We start from the raw sequence: 14,458 nt of genomic DNA, 5'->3' as shown, positions 1-14,458 counted from the left end.
TTTTGTTAGTTTTACCTTGCTGGCGTTTCTGGCAGTAGGCGCCGGCTCGTCCCGTAGTCTCTTCATCGCTGCGATCGGGGTCTCGCTGAAGTATGGAGGTTCTCCATCAACCATCTCCACCACCATGATTCCCAGAGACCACACATCCACCTACAAACACCGGACAACATGAGATATCACGGTCTCTTCCTCTGTAACGCCTGGATTACAGAAACATCCTTACTTAGAATCACATCCTATCTGTTCAGTAACCATGAAGTCAAAACTTAAGACAGGAAGTTTCTGTAATACAGCCAATGATTCCAAATTCCGAAGGATTTCAGGAGAAGCCGAAGGTCATGATGAAACAACAAAAGTGACATTCTCAAGAATCAGAACTACAGCAGTTTTACAGTCACTGAAGCAGCCGTCAGAACAATGTTGGTATTGTTCTGTAAGTCAAGATAAAGTTATAGGGAACCAAAACTAATATGATTAAAAATTATTTTCATTTATTGAAAATAAAGCTGAAATCAAATATAAATATTTACGGAGCCCTGCACATGACATGCAGGGGGGAAAATATGTATAATGAAATTAATAATTCATTCGCACAACTTACTAAATACGTCAGCACATTTTACTAATGCACAAGATCTAATAATTAATTCCCTCAATTTACTAAATAGTGACAACATTGCAATAATTTGTTCCCTTGTTTTAGTTAAATCATATGAGGGAATGAATTAATAAATTGTGGCCACGATATATATATGTGTGTGTGTGTGTGTGTATATATATATATATATATATATGAAAATTAGAAATTATATATAAATATACATAAAAATTAGAAACGATGCCTTGGCAACTAAATGAAGTAAAATAAGTTGGATTACTAAAATTACTAAAACTAAAACTGAAATAACAAAAACATACAGCTAAAAAGAAATATTAAAAAACAAAACAATTAAAATGACAAAAGCACATAAAATTGCAAAAATTTTAAAATTAAAATAATATTGTGTATAAAAATATTAATTTATGTTAACACTAAGCTTAGCTTTTAAGCTTTTATTAATCTCAATATTAATTTCAGCATTTGCTAATACACTATTAAAATCAAAAGGTGGTTTGTTAAAATTAGTTTAGAATTGAAAGTGACTACTTAAAATTCCCCCATATTTCCAGGTTTCTGCTGGAAAAACACCTGACTGCATTAGTAAATTAGTTTAAATATTTAATATCATGCAGAGATGTGTAGATGTGTATTTCATGACACATGGTACTTTTTGTCAGTGTTACAGCATTCATCACTACAGGTTATTAAAAACATCAGTAACACTTTATACACCAGTTTCATTTAACATGAGTGAACATTAGTTAAATCCAAAGTTGTATTTGTTGACATTAGTTAAAGCACTAACATGAACAAACAATGGACAATTATATTCTTATTAGGTACCGTTAAAGGGTTAGTTCACCCAAAAATGAAAATAATGTCATTAATTCCTCACCCTCATGTCGTTCCACACCTGTAAGACCTTCGTTCATCTTCAGAACACAAATTAAGATATTTTTGGTGAAATCCCAGCAATGACATTTCCTCTCTCAAGATCCATTAATGTACTAAAAACATATTTAAATCAGTTCATGTGAGTACAGTGGTTCAATATTAATATTATAAAGCGATGAGAATATTTTTGGTGCACCAAAAAAAACAAAATAACGACTTATTTAGTGATGGCCGATTTCAAAACACTGCTTCATGAAGCTTCGGAGCGTTATGAATCAGCGTGTCGAATCATGATTCGGATCACGTGTCAAACCGCCAAACTGCTGAAATCACGTGACTTTGGTGCTTCGAACCACTGATTCAACACAAAAGATTCATAACACTCCGAAGCTTCCTGAAGCAGTGTTTTGAAATCGGCCATCACTATATAAGTCGTTATTTTGTTTTTTTGGCGCACCAAAAATATTCTCGTGGCTTTATAATATTAATATTGAACCACTGTACTCACATGAACTGATTTAAATATGTTTTTAGTACATTAATGGATCTTGAGAGAGGAAATGTCATTGCTGGCTATGGAGGCCTCACTGAGCCATCGGATTTCAACAAAAATATCTTAATTTGTGTTCTGAAGATTAATGAAGGTCTTACGGGTGTGGAACGACATGAGGGTGAGTAATTAATGACATTATTTTCATTTTTGGGTGAACTAACCCTTTAACAAAGATTATTAAATGGTTTTAAATATATTTTGTTCTTTGTTAGTTAATGCATAACTAATTGAAACCTTATTGTAAAGTGTTTAGTTCATCATGTGTGATCAGATTCAATGAAAAGCTACATTTACAGCATATTCCAGGTAATTGTTTATATGCGTGATTGAGTTTGTTGACCTCAGTGCCGTACGGCGTCTTGGAAACCACTTCAGGAGCCATCCAATATGGAGTTCCCACTAACGACTTCCTCTTGGGAATGTCTTTGCTGATCTGAGCGCAGAATCCGAAGTCGGATAGTTTGACCTGTGAAACAATGAGAATGAGACAGCGCATTACTACACCGTAAAAAAAGATTTTTCAAACATAAAAGAAAATACAATTTCAGTCTTTCTACATTTCACATTTAATTCAATGTGTTACTTGCCGATTCTTTGTTATTATTTACTGTATGAAATTTACTAGCAATATCTGGGGCCCTGTTTACACCCGCATGGTATTAAGATGCGTTTTGGTCGATCAGATCACAAGTAGAGGAGGGAGACACATTCCCGTTTACAACTGGTGTCTCATCTGTCCACTTTTAACCACCTCTGTCCTGATATCTTTGAGGGTATGGGCTTTTTCAGATCTTTCGATTTAATGGACGAAAAATAAGCTCACGCAATTTACATATGAACGCGACTGGAGATGACGGAAAAACACATGGAGAAGCAGCTTTTGTTTCTGCTCTGACAGCCGCAAGACCAGTTCGAAATAAGGAATGCTGGGAGAACATGGTGCTTGGTACATTTTTCATCCTCAAAACAAACTTGGGTCTTCAAGCGAGAAAGTTTAAAGGGGTCATGAATTGAGAAATCAAATTTTCCTTAATCTTTTGACATATAAGAGGTCACACGTCATGTTGTAGTAAATATGAGACAGACGCAAACACAGGATTACTCCAGGAACAAGACGAATTACAAGCTGTGTTGAAGTGACGTGAAGTTGTGGAAATAAGAAATTCCAGTCAGATCGTGTTAGTAAGACACTGTTTGCTTCATTTTACTGCGGATTCGTTTTTAAGTCTAAGGCAGGCTTTTGAGAAACTGAAAATAAAAGATGATGCAGTGAAAACTACATTAGATCCAACAGTAATGTCACAACACACAAGTGTGAGTAACAGTGTTTTTACCATGTGCCAGCTTTGCTTGATATTGAATATTAAGATTTGCTGTCTTTTTCTTTTGCTCCGGCATTTATGGGGTTAATGCATTGGATTATGGGATATGGAAGAAGCACGTAGAGAAGCTGCTTTTGTTATTGTTTTGTTATTGTTTTGAGCGACATCTTGACAATATATACTTTTGTTCACTTTATCGAAATAGATGAACTATGAATAACCTATAAGAACAAACATTGGTACATTCATTCATAATTCCGTTCACACAAAACATCATCCTTTGTCAGTTATAACTGTGGAAACTCCAAGTACTTTATAAAGCATATGTAATACACATAAATGTTTCACATTGTCTGCAAATGTTTCAACTATATGTAACGAGATATTTTTCAACATCGGAAGCTTTCTAAACAATTCCACACGTGTAATGGCGAGGACGTTGAAAATGTTTTTAATATGCAAAACTGTTACCCAATCATAGCAGTGGGCGTTTACTTCCAAGTCTTGACTGCGACGCCCATCAAAACAGTGTTTGAAAGAGAGGGTCAAAAACAGGATAGAAATTACTTCTAAATTATTTTTTGATGTAAAAATCTTGATAACATTATACAGTTGAGCTCAAAAGTTTACATACCCCTTGCAGAATCCGCAAAAATGTGAATCATTTGAACAAAATAAGAAGGATCATGAAAATTGCATGTTATTTTTTATTTAGTACTTTCCTTAATAATCTATTTCACATAACAGTTGTTTACATAAAGTCCACAAGACAAAAAAAATAGCAGAATTTATAAAAATGACCCCAATTCAAAAGTTTACACCCTTGATTCTTAATACTGTGTGTGGTTACCTGGATGATCCATGACTGTTTGTTTGTTGTGTGATGGTTGTTCATGAGTCTCTTGTTTGCTCTGAGCAGTTAAACTGAGCTCTGTTCTTCAGAAAAATCCTCCAGGTCCTGCAGATCCTTCAGTTTTCCAGCATCTTCTGCATATTTGAACCCTTTCCAGCAGTGACTGAATGATTTTGAGATTCATCTTTTCACACTGAGGACAACTGAGGGACTCAAACACAACTATTACAAAAGCTGCGAACATTCACTGATGCTCCAGAAGGAAACACGATGTGTTGAGTCAGGGGTGAAAACTTTTGAACAAGAAGTTGATGTGCAAGTCTTTTTTTATTTTGTTTAAAGAACATATTTTTTCATTTAGTACTGCCCTTTGAAAGCTACAAAAGATACTTACATGTTTCCCAGAAGACAAAAAAAGAACAATTTATTCTGTTCATCCAATTCAAAAAGTTTTCACCCCCGACTCTTAATGCGTCGTGTTTCCTTCTGGAGCATCAGTGAATGTTTGCAGCTTTTTTAATAGTTGTGTTTGAGTCCCTCAGTTGTCCTCAGTGTGAAAAGATGAATCTCAAAATCATTCAGTCACTGCTGGAAAGGGTTCAAATATGCAGAAGATGCTGGAAAACTGAAGAATCTGCAGGACCTGGAGGATTTTTCTGAAGAACAGAGCTCAGTTTAACTGCTCAGAGCAAACAAGAGACTCATGAACAACCATCACAAAACAAAAAACAGTCGTGGATCATCCAGGTAACCACACACAGTATTAAGAATCAAGGGTTGTAAACTTTTGAATGGGGTCATTTTTATAAATTCTGCTATTTTTTTGTCTTGTGGACTTTATGTAAACAACTGTTATGTGAAATAGTTTATTCAGGACAGTACTAAATAAAAAATAACATGCAATTTTCATGATCCTTCTTATTTTGTTAAAATGACTGGGTATGTAAACTTTTGAGCTCAACTGTAAGTGGACCTAAGAGAACATTATAATGTTTTTAATGCAGTTCATGACCCCTTTAAATAATATTTACAGTTGACACAGTTGTGGATGTTACAGTTTCAGTGTAGAGTCACTCTTACCCTGCCATCTAGTGTCAGTAAAATGGAGTCACTCTTGATGTCTCTGTGAATGACGCCCTGAGCATGAAGATAACAGAGCGCCTGCAGCACGGATTCACACACCGTAGCGATCTGCTCCTCTGTTAGTCTAAACACACACACACACACACACACACACACACACACACACACACACACACACACACATAAAGTAAACAAGTGCTGTGCCTCCTTCCACTCCTGACATTCAGCAGCATGAAAAAGTTTAAGCTAAACATCTAAACTGTTTATATCTAGCTACCCGAATAATAATCATAAATGTTTCTTGAGCATCAAATCATCATATTAGAATGATTTCTGAAGGATCATGTGACACTGAAGACTGGAGTAATGATGCTGAAAATTCAGCTTTGATCACAGGAATAAATTACACTTTACTATATATTCACTGTATCAATTTTTACTGTATTTTTGATCAAATAAAAGCAGCCTTGGTGCATTGCATCTGCACATTGCAAAAAAAGCAATCAATTCATATTCACATTGCATACTTACATAAAGTATTGCAAAACTTATTACACAAAAAATGCAATCTGGGCTGACTTCATTGCGGGCGTTTAATACTTGATGTAACAGTTTTAGAACAAAGATGAACCAGGGTGTGTGAGAAACATCAATAAAGACTGTAAAAAGAAGTCTTTATTGAAGTCTTTATCCAGCTCCCAAACTGTTATGTAACTCTTTCATTACAGCAGACTTGAGCAAGCAAAAAAAAAAAAAATCTTGTTTTTCTGCTTTAGTGAAGTTTTTAAGATGCTAAACTGTGCCAGCAGGAGAGCTTCAGAGAATGTTTTGCATGGACTGATCTTAAGATAAGCATTTCTACACTGAATGACATCACTATGACATCAGTGTCTGTGGTATTATTCAGCTGTTTTCTGGTCCAGCAGGTGAAAATGGTGCATCTGATCACTAAAGTAACAGCACGCTCTCCTCAACGACACACATGATCTGAGGAATCAATCATTCAGGTGTGTTAAAAAAGATGTAAATCTAGTTCATTACCTGGTTTCTGAGACGATGTTGGTAAGAGCGCCGCCCTGCAGGTATTCCATGATGACCCAGAGCTCTTCACCCACCAGGGCACTCTTGTACATCTCTACCACGTTTTTATGCCTGTAGTCTCGCATGATAACCACCTGTGAGTAATGACATCCAGAAATCATTTTCATGGTTACATACATATATGTATATACTCACTTACACAAACAATATATATAAAATAAAATAAATATAAAAGTAAACATTTTTTTATATCATTTATGTAACACATAAAAGTTAAATAATGTTAATTTTTTATATTATTATAATATATATATATATATATATAATAAAAGTAAAATTATTTATTTTTTTATTTTATATATTTATACAACAACACTTGATTCCTTTAGTTTTGTTTTAAAAGTTTTCATTGTTTAACTTCTCATTAAGATCTCATTAAAAGTTTTGTTTTACAAATGTCACATTATGGAACTTAAATCAGTCATACTAGTTTACTCATACTTCATTGAAGAGCAGTTCTCTCCTCTGTTGCTTCCTCAGGTCCATCATCTTCACCGCAACCTGACGTCCGCTGTGCTTCTCCCGTGCGATGCAAACCACACCCGTGGATCCTTCTCCGATCTTCACAAAGCTTTCCAGATAAGAGCGAGGATCCCCATTGTCCACAACCATCTGCAGGGCGGCTTTGAACTGCTCGTGTGTGACTTTGGGCTGCTCCGGGATACTGGCGGGCGTCTGGGACGGTCTCAGACAGGGCGAGGAGGCTCCGGCAGGACTCGCAGGCGAGCCTGTCGGTGGAGGTCTGGGTTGGGAAGGACTGTCCTGGGTCGGTGGTACTGAGGCTGGAATCCCAGAGGTTTTGTTGGGAGAAATGCCGTCCGGGATGTCGTTGGAAGAACGACGTGTGCTTTGGAGGCCGATTAATCCATGCCCTGGTTTTGGACTACTAGTGCCGTTGGGTTTGGAAATGGCTGCGTAGGTCGGTGAATTCACCTGTATTCAAGGATAAATAGGACGTCTATTGAGTTCTTCAGACAAAAGTAGGAAGCAACTTATTACACTGGAAGAATATTAAAGGAATATTTTGGGTTTAAAACAAGCTTTATCAACAACATCTAGGCAGTGTTGTTATCGTTAACAAACTATTTCTGTCATGACAACTTTCAGAGTGTTGGCGGCATAGATCTGCTACGCTGCTGCTGCTGTTGGTTATTGCTGCTGCTTTTGGTTATTGCTGCTGCTGCTGTTATTGCTGCTGCTTTTGCTGCTGCTGCAGTTATTGCTGCTGCTGCAGTTATTGCTGCTGTTTTTTGTTATTGCTGCTGCTGTTTATTGCTGCTGTTGCTGTTTATTGCTGCTGCTGTTTATTGCTGCTGTTGCTGTTTATTGCTGCTGCTGTTGGTTATTGCTGCTGCTGTTTATTGCTGCTGTTGCTGTTTGTTGCTGTTTATTGCTGCTGCTGTTGGTTATTGCTGCTGCTGTTTATTGCTGCTGTTGCTGTTTATTGCTGCTGCTTCTGTTATTGCTGCTGCTGGTTATTGCTGCTGCTGCTGTTTATTGCTGCTGTTGCTGTTGGTTATTGCTGCTGCTGTTTATTGCTGCTGTTGCTGTTTATTGCTGCTGCTGTTGGTTATTGCTGCTGCTGTTTATTGCTGCTGTTGCTGTTTATTGCTGCTGCTGTTGGTTATTGCTGCTGCTGTTTATTGCTGCTGCTGCTGTTTATTGCTGCTGCTTCTGTTATTGCTGCTGCTGGTTATTGCTGCTGCTGCTGTTTATTGCTGCTGCTGCTGTTGGTTATTGTTGCTGCTGCTGTTGTTGCTGCTGCTGCTGTTGGTTATTGGTGCTGCTACAGTTATTGCTGCTGTTTATTGCTGCTGTTGATGTTTATTGCTGCTGCTGTTGGTTATTGTTGCTGCTACTGTTACTGCTACTGCTGTTGGTTATTGCTGTTGGTTATTGCTGCTGTTGATGTTTATTACTGCTGCTGTTGGTATTGCTGCTGTACTCTATTGCTGCTGCTGTTGGTTATTGCTGCTGTTTTTGGTTATTGCTACTGCTGTTGGTTATTGCTGCTGCTGCAGTTATTGCTGCTGTTTTTGCTCCTGCTGTTGGTTATTGCTGCTACTTTTGGTTATTGCTGCTGCTGTTTTTGCTTCTGCTGTTGGTTATTGCTGCTGCTGCAGTTATTGCTGCTGCAGTTATTGCTGCTGTTTTTGCTTCTGCTGTTGGTTATTGCTGCTGCTGCAGTTATTGCTGCTGTTTTTGCTGCTGCTGTTGGTTATTGCTGCTGCTTTTGGTTATTGCTGCTGCTGCAGTTATTGCTGCTGTTGGTTATTGCTGCTGTTATTGCTGCTGCTGTTGGTTATTGCTGCTGCTGCAGTTATTGCTGCTGTTATTGCTACTGCTGTTGGTTATTGCTGCTGCTGCAGTTATTGCTGCTGTTTTTGCTGCTGCTGTTGGTTATTGCTGCTGCTGCAGTTATTGCTGCTGTTATTGCTACTGCTGTTGGTTATTGCTGCTGCTGCTTTTTTCTGCTGCTGTTATTGCTGCTGTTGGTGGTTTTTTCTGCTGCTGTTATTGCTGCTGTTGTTGGTTATTGCTGCTGATGTTTATTGCTGCTGCTGTTGGTTATTGTTGCTGCTGCTGGTATTGCTACTGCTGCTGCTATTGCTGCTGCTGCTGGTTATTGCTGCTGTTGCTGGTTATTGCTGCTGCTGTTGGTTATTGCTGCTGCTGCTGCTGCTGTTGGTTATTGCTGCTGCTTCTGTTACTGCTACTGCTGTTGGTTATTGCTGCTGTTTATTGCTGCTGTTGATGTTTATTACTGCTGCTGTTGGTTATTGCTGCTGCTACTGTTACTGCTACTGCTGTTGGTTATTGCTGCTGTTATTGCTGCTGTTGATGTTTATTACTGCTGCTGTTGGTTATTGCTGCTGCTACTGTTACTGCTACTGCTGTTGGTTATTGCTGTTGTTATTGGTTATTGCTGCTGCTGCAGTTATTGCTGCTGTTTTTGCTGCTGCTGTTGGTTATTGTTGCTGCTGCTGTTATTGCTGCTGCTGCTGTTGGTTATTGCTGCTGCTGTTGGTTATTGGTGCTGCTACAGTTATTGCTACTGCTGTTGGTTATTGCTGCTGTTTATTACTGCTGTTGATGTTTATTGCTGCTGCTGTTGGTTATTGTTGCTGCTGTTGGTTATTGCTGCTGCTACTGTTACTGCTACTGCTGTTGGTTATTGCTGCTGTTATTGGTTATTGTTGCTGCTGATTATTGCTGCTGGTGTTGGTTATTGCTTCTGCTGTTGGTTATTGTTGCTGCTGCTGTTATTGCTGTTGGTTATTGTTGCTGCTGCTGTTTATTGCTGCTGCTGCTGCTGCTGCTGTTGGTTATTGCTGCTGTTGCTGTTTATTGCTGCTGCTGTTGGTTATTGTTGCTTGCTGCTGTTGGTTATTGCTGCTGCTACTGTTATTGCTACTGCTGTTGGTTATTGCTGCTGTTGCTGTTTATTGCTGCTGTTATTGGTTATTGCTGCTGTTTATTGCTGCTGTTGCTGTTTATTGCTGCTGCTGTTGGTTATTGCTGCTGCTACTGTTATTGCTACTGCTGTTAGTTATTGCTGCTGTTATTGGTTATTGTTGCTGCTAGGGCTGGGCGATACAGCTAAAAAAAATATCATGATATAATGTTTCATATTGATCGGTATCGATAATTATTGAAAACATTTTAGTAGAAAAAAATGTTTGAATTTAATCAATGCGTTTTTAATTAAGGCAAACAACAAATAATTTTTAAAACAAAGCTAAATAAAATGTAAACAAATTAAATAAATAAGTGTTAAAGACACTTAGAGCTGCACAATTCTGGATAAATTGAGATTTTTTTTTTTGTTTGTTTCAAACTGAGATCACAATTCTGAATGTCAACTAAATGAAATAACGTAATTTACTTGAGATTCTGACAAAATATTAATTGCTGCAGTCTTTTTTAAAATTTTAAATATATTTGAATTAATTTTAAAAAAAAAACCTGTTTGGATGTATGATTCAATGACACGCCCATAAATACTCTTGTTTCATTACTGGATGAATCGGTGTATTTGAAAGAATCTGTTGAATGAAGATTCAACGTCAAATACATTTTTTAACAGTCACTTATCGCCACCTGGTGGTCAAACAATGTAATCGATTAATGCGTCATTTTCAGCGCGTTCAAGTTTCTTTCAAAAGCTGATATGCTCTATTTTGATCGATAACATAGACATTAGTATTTATATCTGAACTATACACTTTTATCTCAGTACTTCTGTGATAATTTGAATATTTGTAACACAGAAATAAAGATACTGTGTGGTTGAAAACACTGTTTGTGCAGCTGTTAATATCTATAAATGACAACTGCCCTCTCAAGACGAACTTTGAAGTAGATCAACTGTAAGACGTAAGGAAATTATGAAACTGCCACACTGACAAGCTGATATGTCCTTTTTTATTCACAATCTCCTCGTCGCCGGCAGGTACAGCACTAATTTTCATGTGTTTGTGTGTTCTGATCTCACGTGGCGATTGCGCATCTGAACTCCACAGCAACTTGTTTGCTTATCACTCGTAGTGCGTCTGTTTGTGATCCAGGGATGGAGCGAGCTTGAGAGTTGTTCATGCAACCGAACTTCATGTCTGTTTACATTTTAATGCATTTAAGTTAAACTATATCGAGAGTTATATCGAAAAAAAATTTCTATCGTTATCGAATAAGACGTACCGTCGATAAATATCGATATCGTTTTATCGCCCAGGCCTAGTTGCTGCTGTTGGTTATTGCTGCTGCTACTGTTATTGCTATTGCCGATGGTTATTGCTGCTGGTTATTGGTTATTGCTGCTGGTGTTGGTTATTGCTTCTGCTGTTGGTTATTGTTGCTGTTGGTTATTGCTGTTGCTTCTGTTATTGCTGCTGCTGCTGCTATTGCTACTGCTGTTGGTTATTGCTGCTGCTGCAGAGCAAGTATGGGACTTGCTACTTCTAATACATACACGACACGCTGCTGTGAGCAAGTAAGACATGTTGCTGCTGTACAATATAGCATACATGAATTTCCCATAGCAGATCTATACAGGTGGAGCTGGGGAAGGTGGAGGGTTTCAGAAAGTGCACTGCAACTGCTACAGCAAATGCTGACCAAGGATTTGAAGGCTGAGCAGTGAGCTCACTGGCTACTGATACAGCAGGAACCAATCAACTGTGCCCTATAGAGAATGATGTGATTGCAAGCAGAAAATGTGAACTGCGTAATTGTGTTACAGGGCTGTTTTAATTCTTCAGCACAAAAAAAAAAGTCTTCTCTAGAGCTGCTTTACAGCTGAATCTAATTCATTTATTAATTGATGAACTTTGCACTGCTATTGAACTGAAGTGAATCAACACTGAACTGAAATGAGCTGAATAATGACTCTATTGTCTTTTTAGAGCTGGTTTAGTTGAACCGAGTTTGAACTTTTGCAACATTAACACTATTTCCCTGTTTATTACGGTGAAGCTGCTTTGAAACAATCTGTATGGCTTAAGCACAATATATAAATAAATGACTTGACACACCTTAAAGTTGTAGGTGGACTGTGGCCTCCTCTGCGTTTCCATCTTCGGCTGTTCTGAGATCAGTTTTGCTCCATTGTTTTCACTGTATGTGCTGTAGAGACACGACACAGGTCTCTGGACGGATTTACCGTCCATTTTAGCAATGCCGAGCCGTTCAGGAACAGTTCTAGGTGAGAGTAAAATGTCCCGAGGCATGAGCACCGGTTGTTCCGTGAACATTGTTGCTTCGTGAATTGATTTAGATCTTGCCCGTGAATCATTGGGGTTTAAGGTGAAGCTCTTCTTGAGATCAGGCTGCAGACTTCCACTCTCACTCTGGACCTGTCGGGATTTGGTGCGCCAGTCCAAGACCGACTGACCGTTTCTCCGGTTCGCCTCATTCAGTTCCTGATACTCGTAAGTCTCTCCTTCGGCTAACTCACCCAGACGCCCCAGAGACTGCGCTCTTTTCCGCAAAGATGGGCTGGTTCTCCTTAACGAGTTTGAGCTGGTAACAGAGAGTCGACTCATCTGAGCGATCGCAGCAGAAATGTAGTCCTCGTGTCCGATGAAACTGCCACGCACGATGCTCTGGAAAAGAGAGTTTAACACGACGTCAAAACTGACTCTATTAACTCTATTTTAAAAGATAATTAATATTCAGTAACATTATAGATTTGACTGCACTGACATAAGATGAGAGAAAAAAAAACTTGAACCGACACTATTACTATTGGCTGCTTATAGTTGAATAAATTTTGTTTTGTAATTGAAGAACTTTGCAGCATCGATGCTGTTATTGAACCGAATTGAGATGAAAAATTGTTGTATTCTGCATAGAGCTGCTTACAGCTGAATCGAATTTGTTTCGTAATTCATGAACTTTGCAGTGTTGACACTGTTAATGAACTGAACTGAATCAACATAGTAGAGCTGCTTTACAGCTAAAATTGAATTAGTTTTATAATTGATGAATTATAAATTAAATTACCCCTGTTATTTTCCTGTTTATTACTGTGAAGCTGCTCTGTATTGTATAAAGTTTTTATACTGTATAAATTAAGTTTTTACTTTCTCAGAATGGTACGAAATAGGGGTGTAACGATTCACTCGTTTTCTCGATGCATCGATTACAAATCCTGCCGATGCATATGCATCAATCTTAAAACATGTTTTTTGAATCATTAATTTCGGTTGATAAATTTCTACAAAATGGCCATTTTTAGGCTATTAAAATAGAGTTAAGTAGCATAATTAAGAACTAAGATGAACTTACATTAACAATGGACAAAAGGTTGTTTTTTGCCCTTACTCTCTGACCTCCTGAAGGTCGCTGAGTAATACGCACCCCGACTAAGACACACTGGGGAAAGCATTTCAATAACCTTAATAAATGCATATAAAAATGCAGAATCGAATCGAATTAATCGAATCGCATCGAATTTTAATGTGAATCTGAATTTGCAAAAATCGTTCTTGAATCGAATCGAACACCTATGAATCGTGAATCGAATCGATGTCTACCCAAAGATTCACAGCCCTAGTACGAAACTTTTGGCACTTGCTATGTGAACACACACACACAAAAAAAATCATGGACATGATTCGAAAAGGTTAAATGGTCCTGAAAAAAAAATTTTACTCCTTACGGTCAAAAATTAGCACATTGGAAATGAATGGGAAACAAATTTCATCTAGTGGAAGCGTTTGGTACTGCGCCCAAACAAAATCTTACTAAAAGCTCATTTTTTGAGATATCAACCTCAAATTTGGCACACAACTTATTTAGATTTACAGCTTTGATTTTCCTCACAGTTTTAGAGTAAAATGTGTTTTGGAAAACAAATATTTCATATAAAAATTGAAAAAAGCATTTTTCATAATAATAAACTTAAAATTCAATAACTTTTCATTTCAGCAATAATCTGCCAAGTGTCGTCTTTAAAAAGAGACCAAACGTTCAACATTTATGACAGTTTAAGTTGGAAATTTCATTTTCAGGCCTATGATCAAAAAGTGAATCGTGGATCGTAACTACTGCATAAATGTAATTTAGTGTAATAAAAACCCCAAAAATACAAAATATTATCAAATTAAAATATAGTATAGCAGGCAACATTTGAAGTGGATCAAAACCTTTAATCAAAGTTGTGCTAAAACCTTCTTCTTAGGACAACTTTGATGAACTTTTTTGATCCACTTCAAATGTTGACTACTGTACATTAATTTCATTGAAAATAAAAAAAAGAAAAAGCGAGGAGCATGAGAGGGTTAAAAAATGTTAGGCGAACATGCAACTAAAACATTTCAGGTAAAAATATTCCATGAGCAATGTTTTTTAAACATTATTAAAGACCAGATAACGCTGAACAAATGTTTTATTAACATTACTAGAAGAACAACTGTTCATAACTTTGAGAGAACCTTGCCACAACGTTCTGAGAACGTTCCCTGTTAGCTGTGACTATCATACAGTAGATCAGTACTGCACACTCAGAGAAGCGCCATATGCAGGAGGCAGATGCAATTACATAATTCATG

The 14,458-nt window shown here is 37.5% G+C and overlaps 1 protein-coding gene across 2 annotated transcripts in view; it reads right to left on the bottom strand.

Annotated features, from left to right (window-relative positions):
• pak6b (p21 protein (Cdc42/Rac)-activated kinase 6b) overlaps positions 1-14,458 on the bottom strand; it is a 32,424-nt gene that overhangs the window by 2,732 nt on the left and 15,234 nt on the right. For both annotated transcript variants that reach the window (XM_051874261.1, XM_051874262.1), the window contains exons 5-10: positions 11,939-12,508; positions 6,849-7,340; positions 6,348-6,481; positions 5,304-5,430; positions 2,389-2,514; positions 16-150 (exon numbers count right to left, since the gene is read on the bottom strand). In XM_051874261.1, coding sequence (XP_051730221.1) covers positions 16-150; positions 2,389-2,514; positions 5,304-5,430; positions 6,348-6,481; positions 6,849-7,340; positions 11,939-12,508 — 1,584 coding nt within the window. The remainder of the gene's footprint in view (positions 1-15; positions 151-2,388; positions 2,515-5,303; positions 5,431-6,347; positions 6,482-6,848; positions 7,341-11,938; positions 12,509-14,458) is intronic.

Source organism: Ctenopharyngodon idella, chromosome 20 (assembly GCF_019924925.1).
Source record: "Ctenopharyngodon idella isolate HZGC_01 chromosome 20, HZGC01, whole genome shotgun sequence".
NCBI classification, from domain to species: Eukaryota; Metazoa; Chordata; class Actinopteri; order Cypriniformes; family Xenocyprididae; genus Ctenopharyngodon; species Ctenopharyngodon idella.
This window is presented reverse-complemented; position numbering and strand designations above follow the sequence as displayed.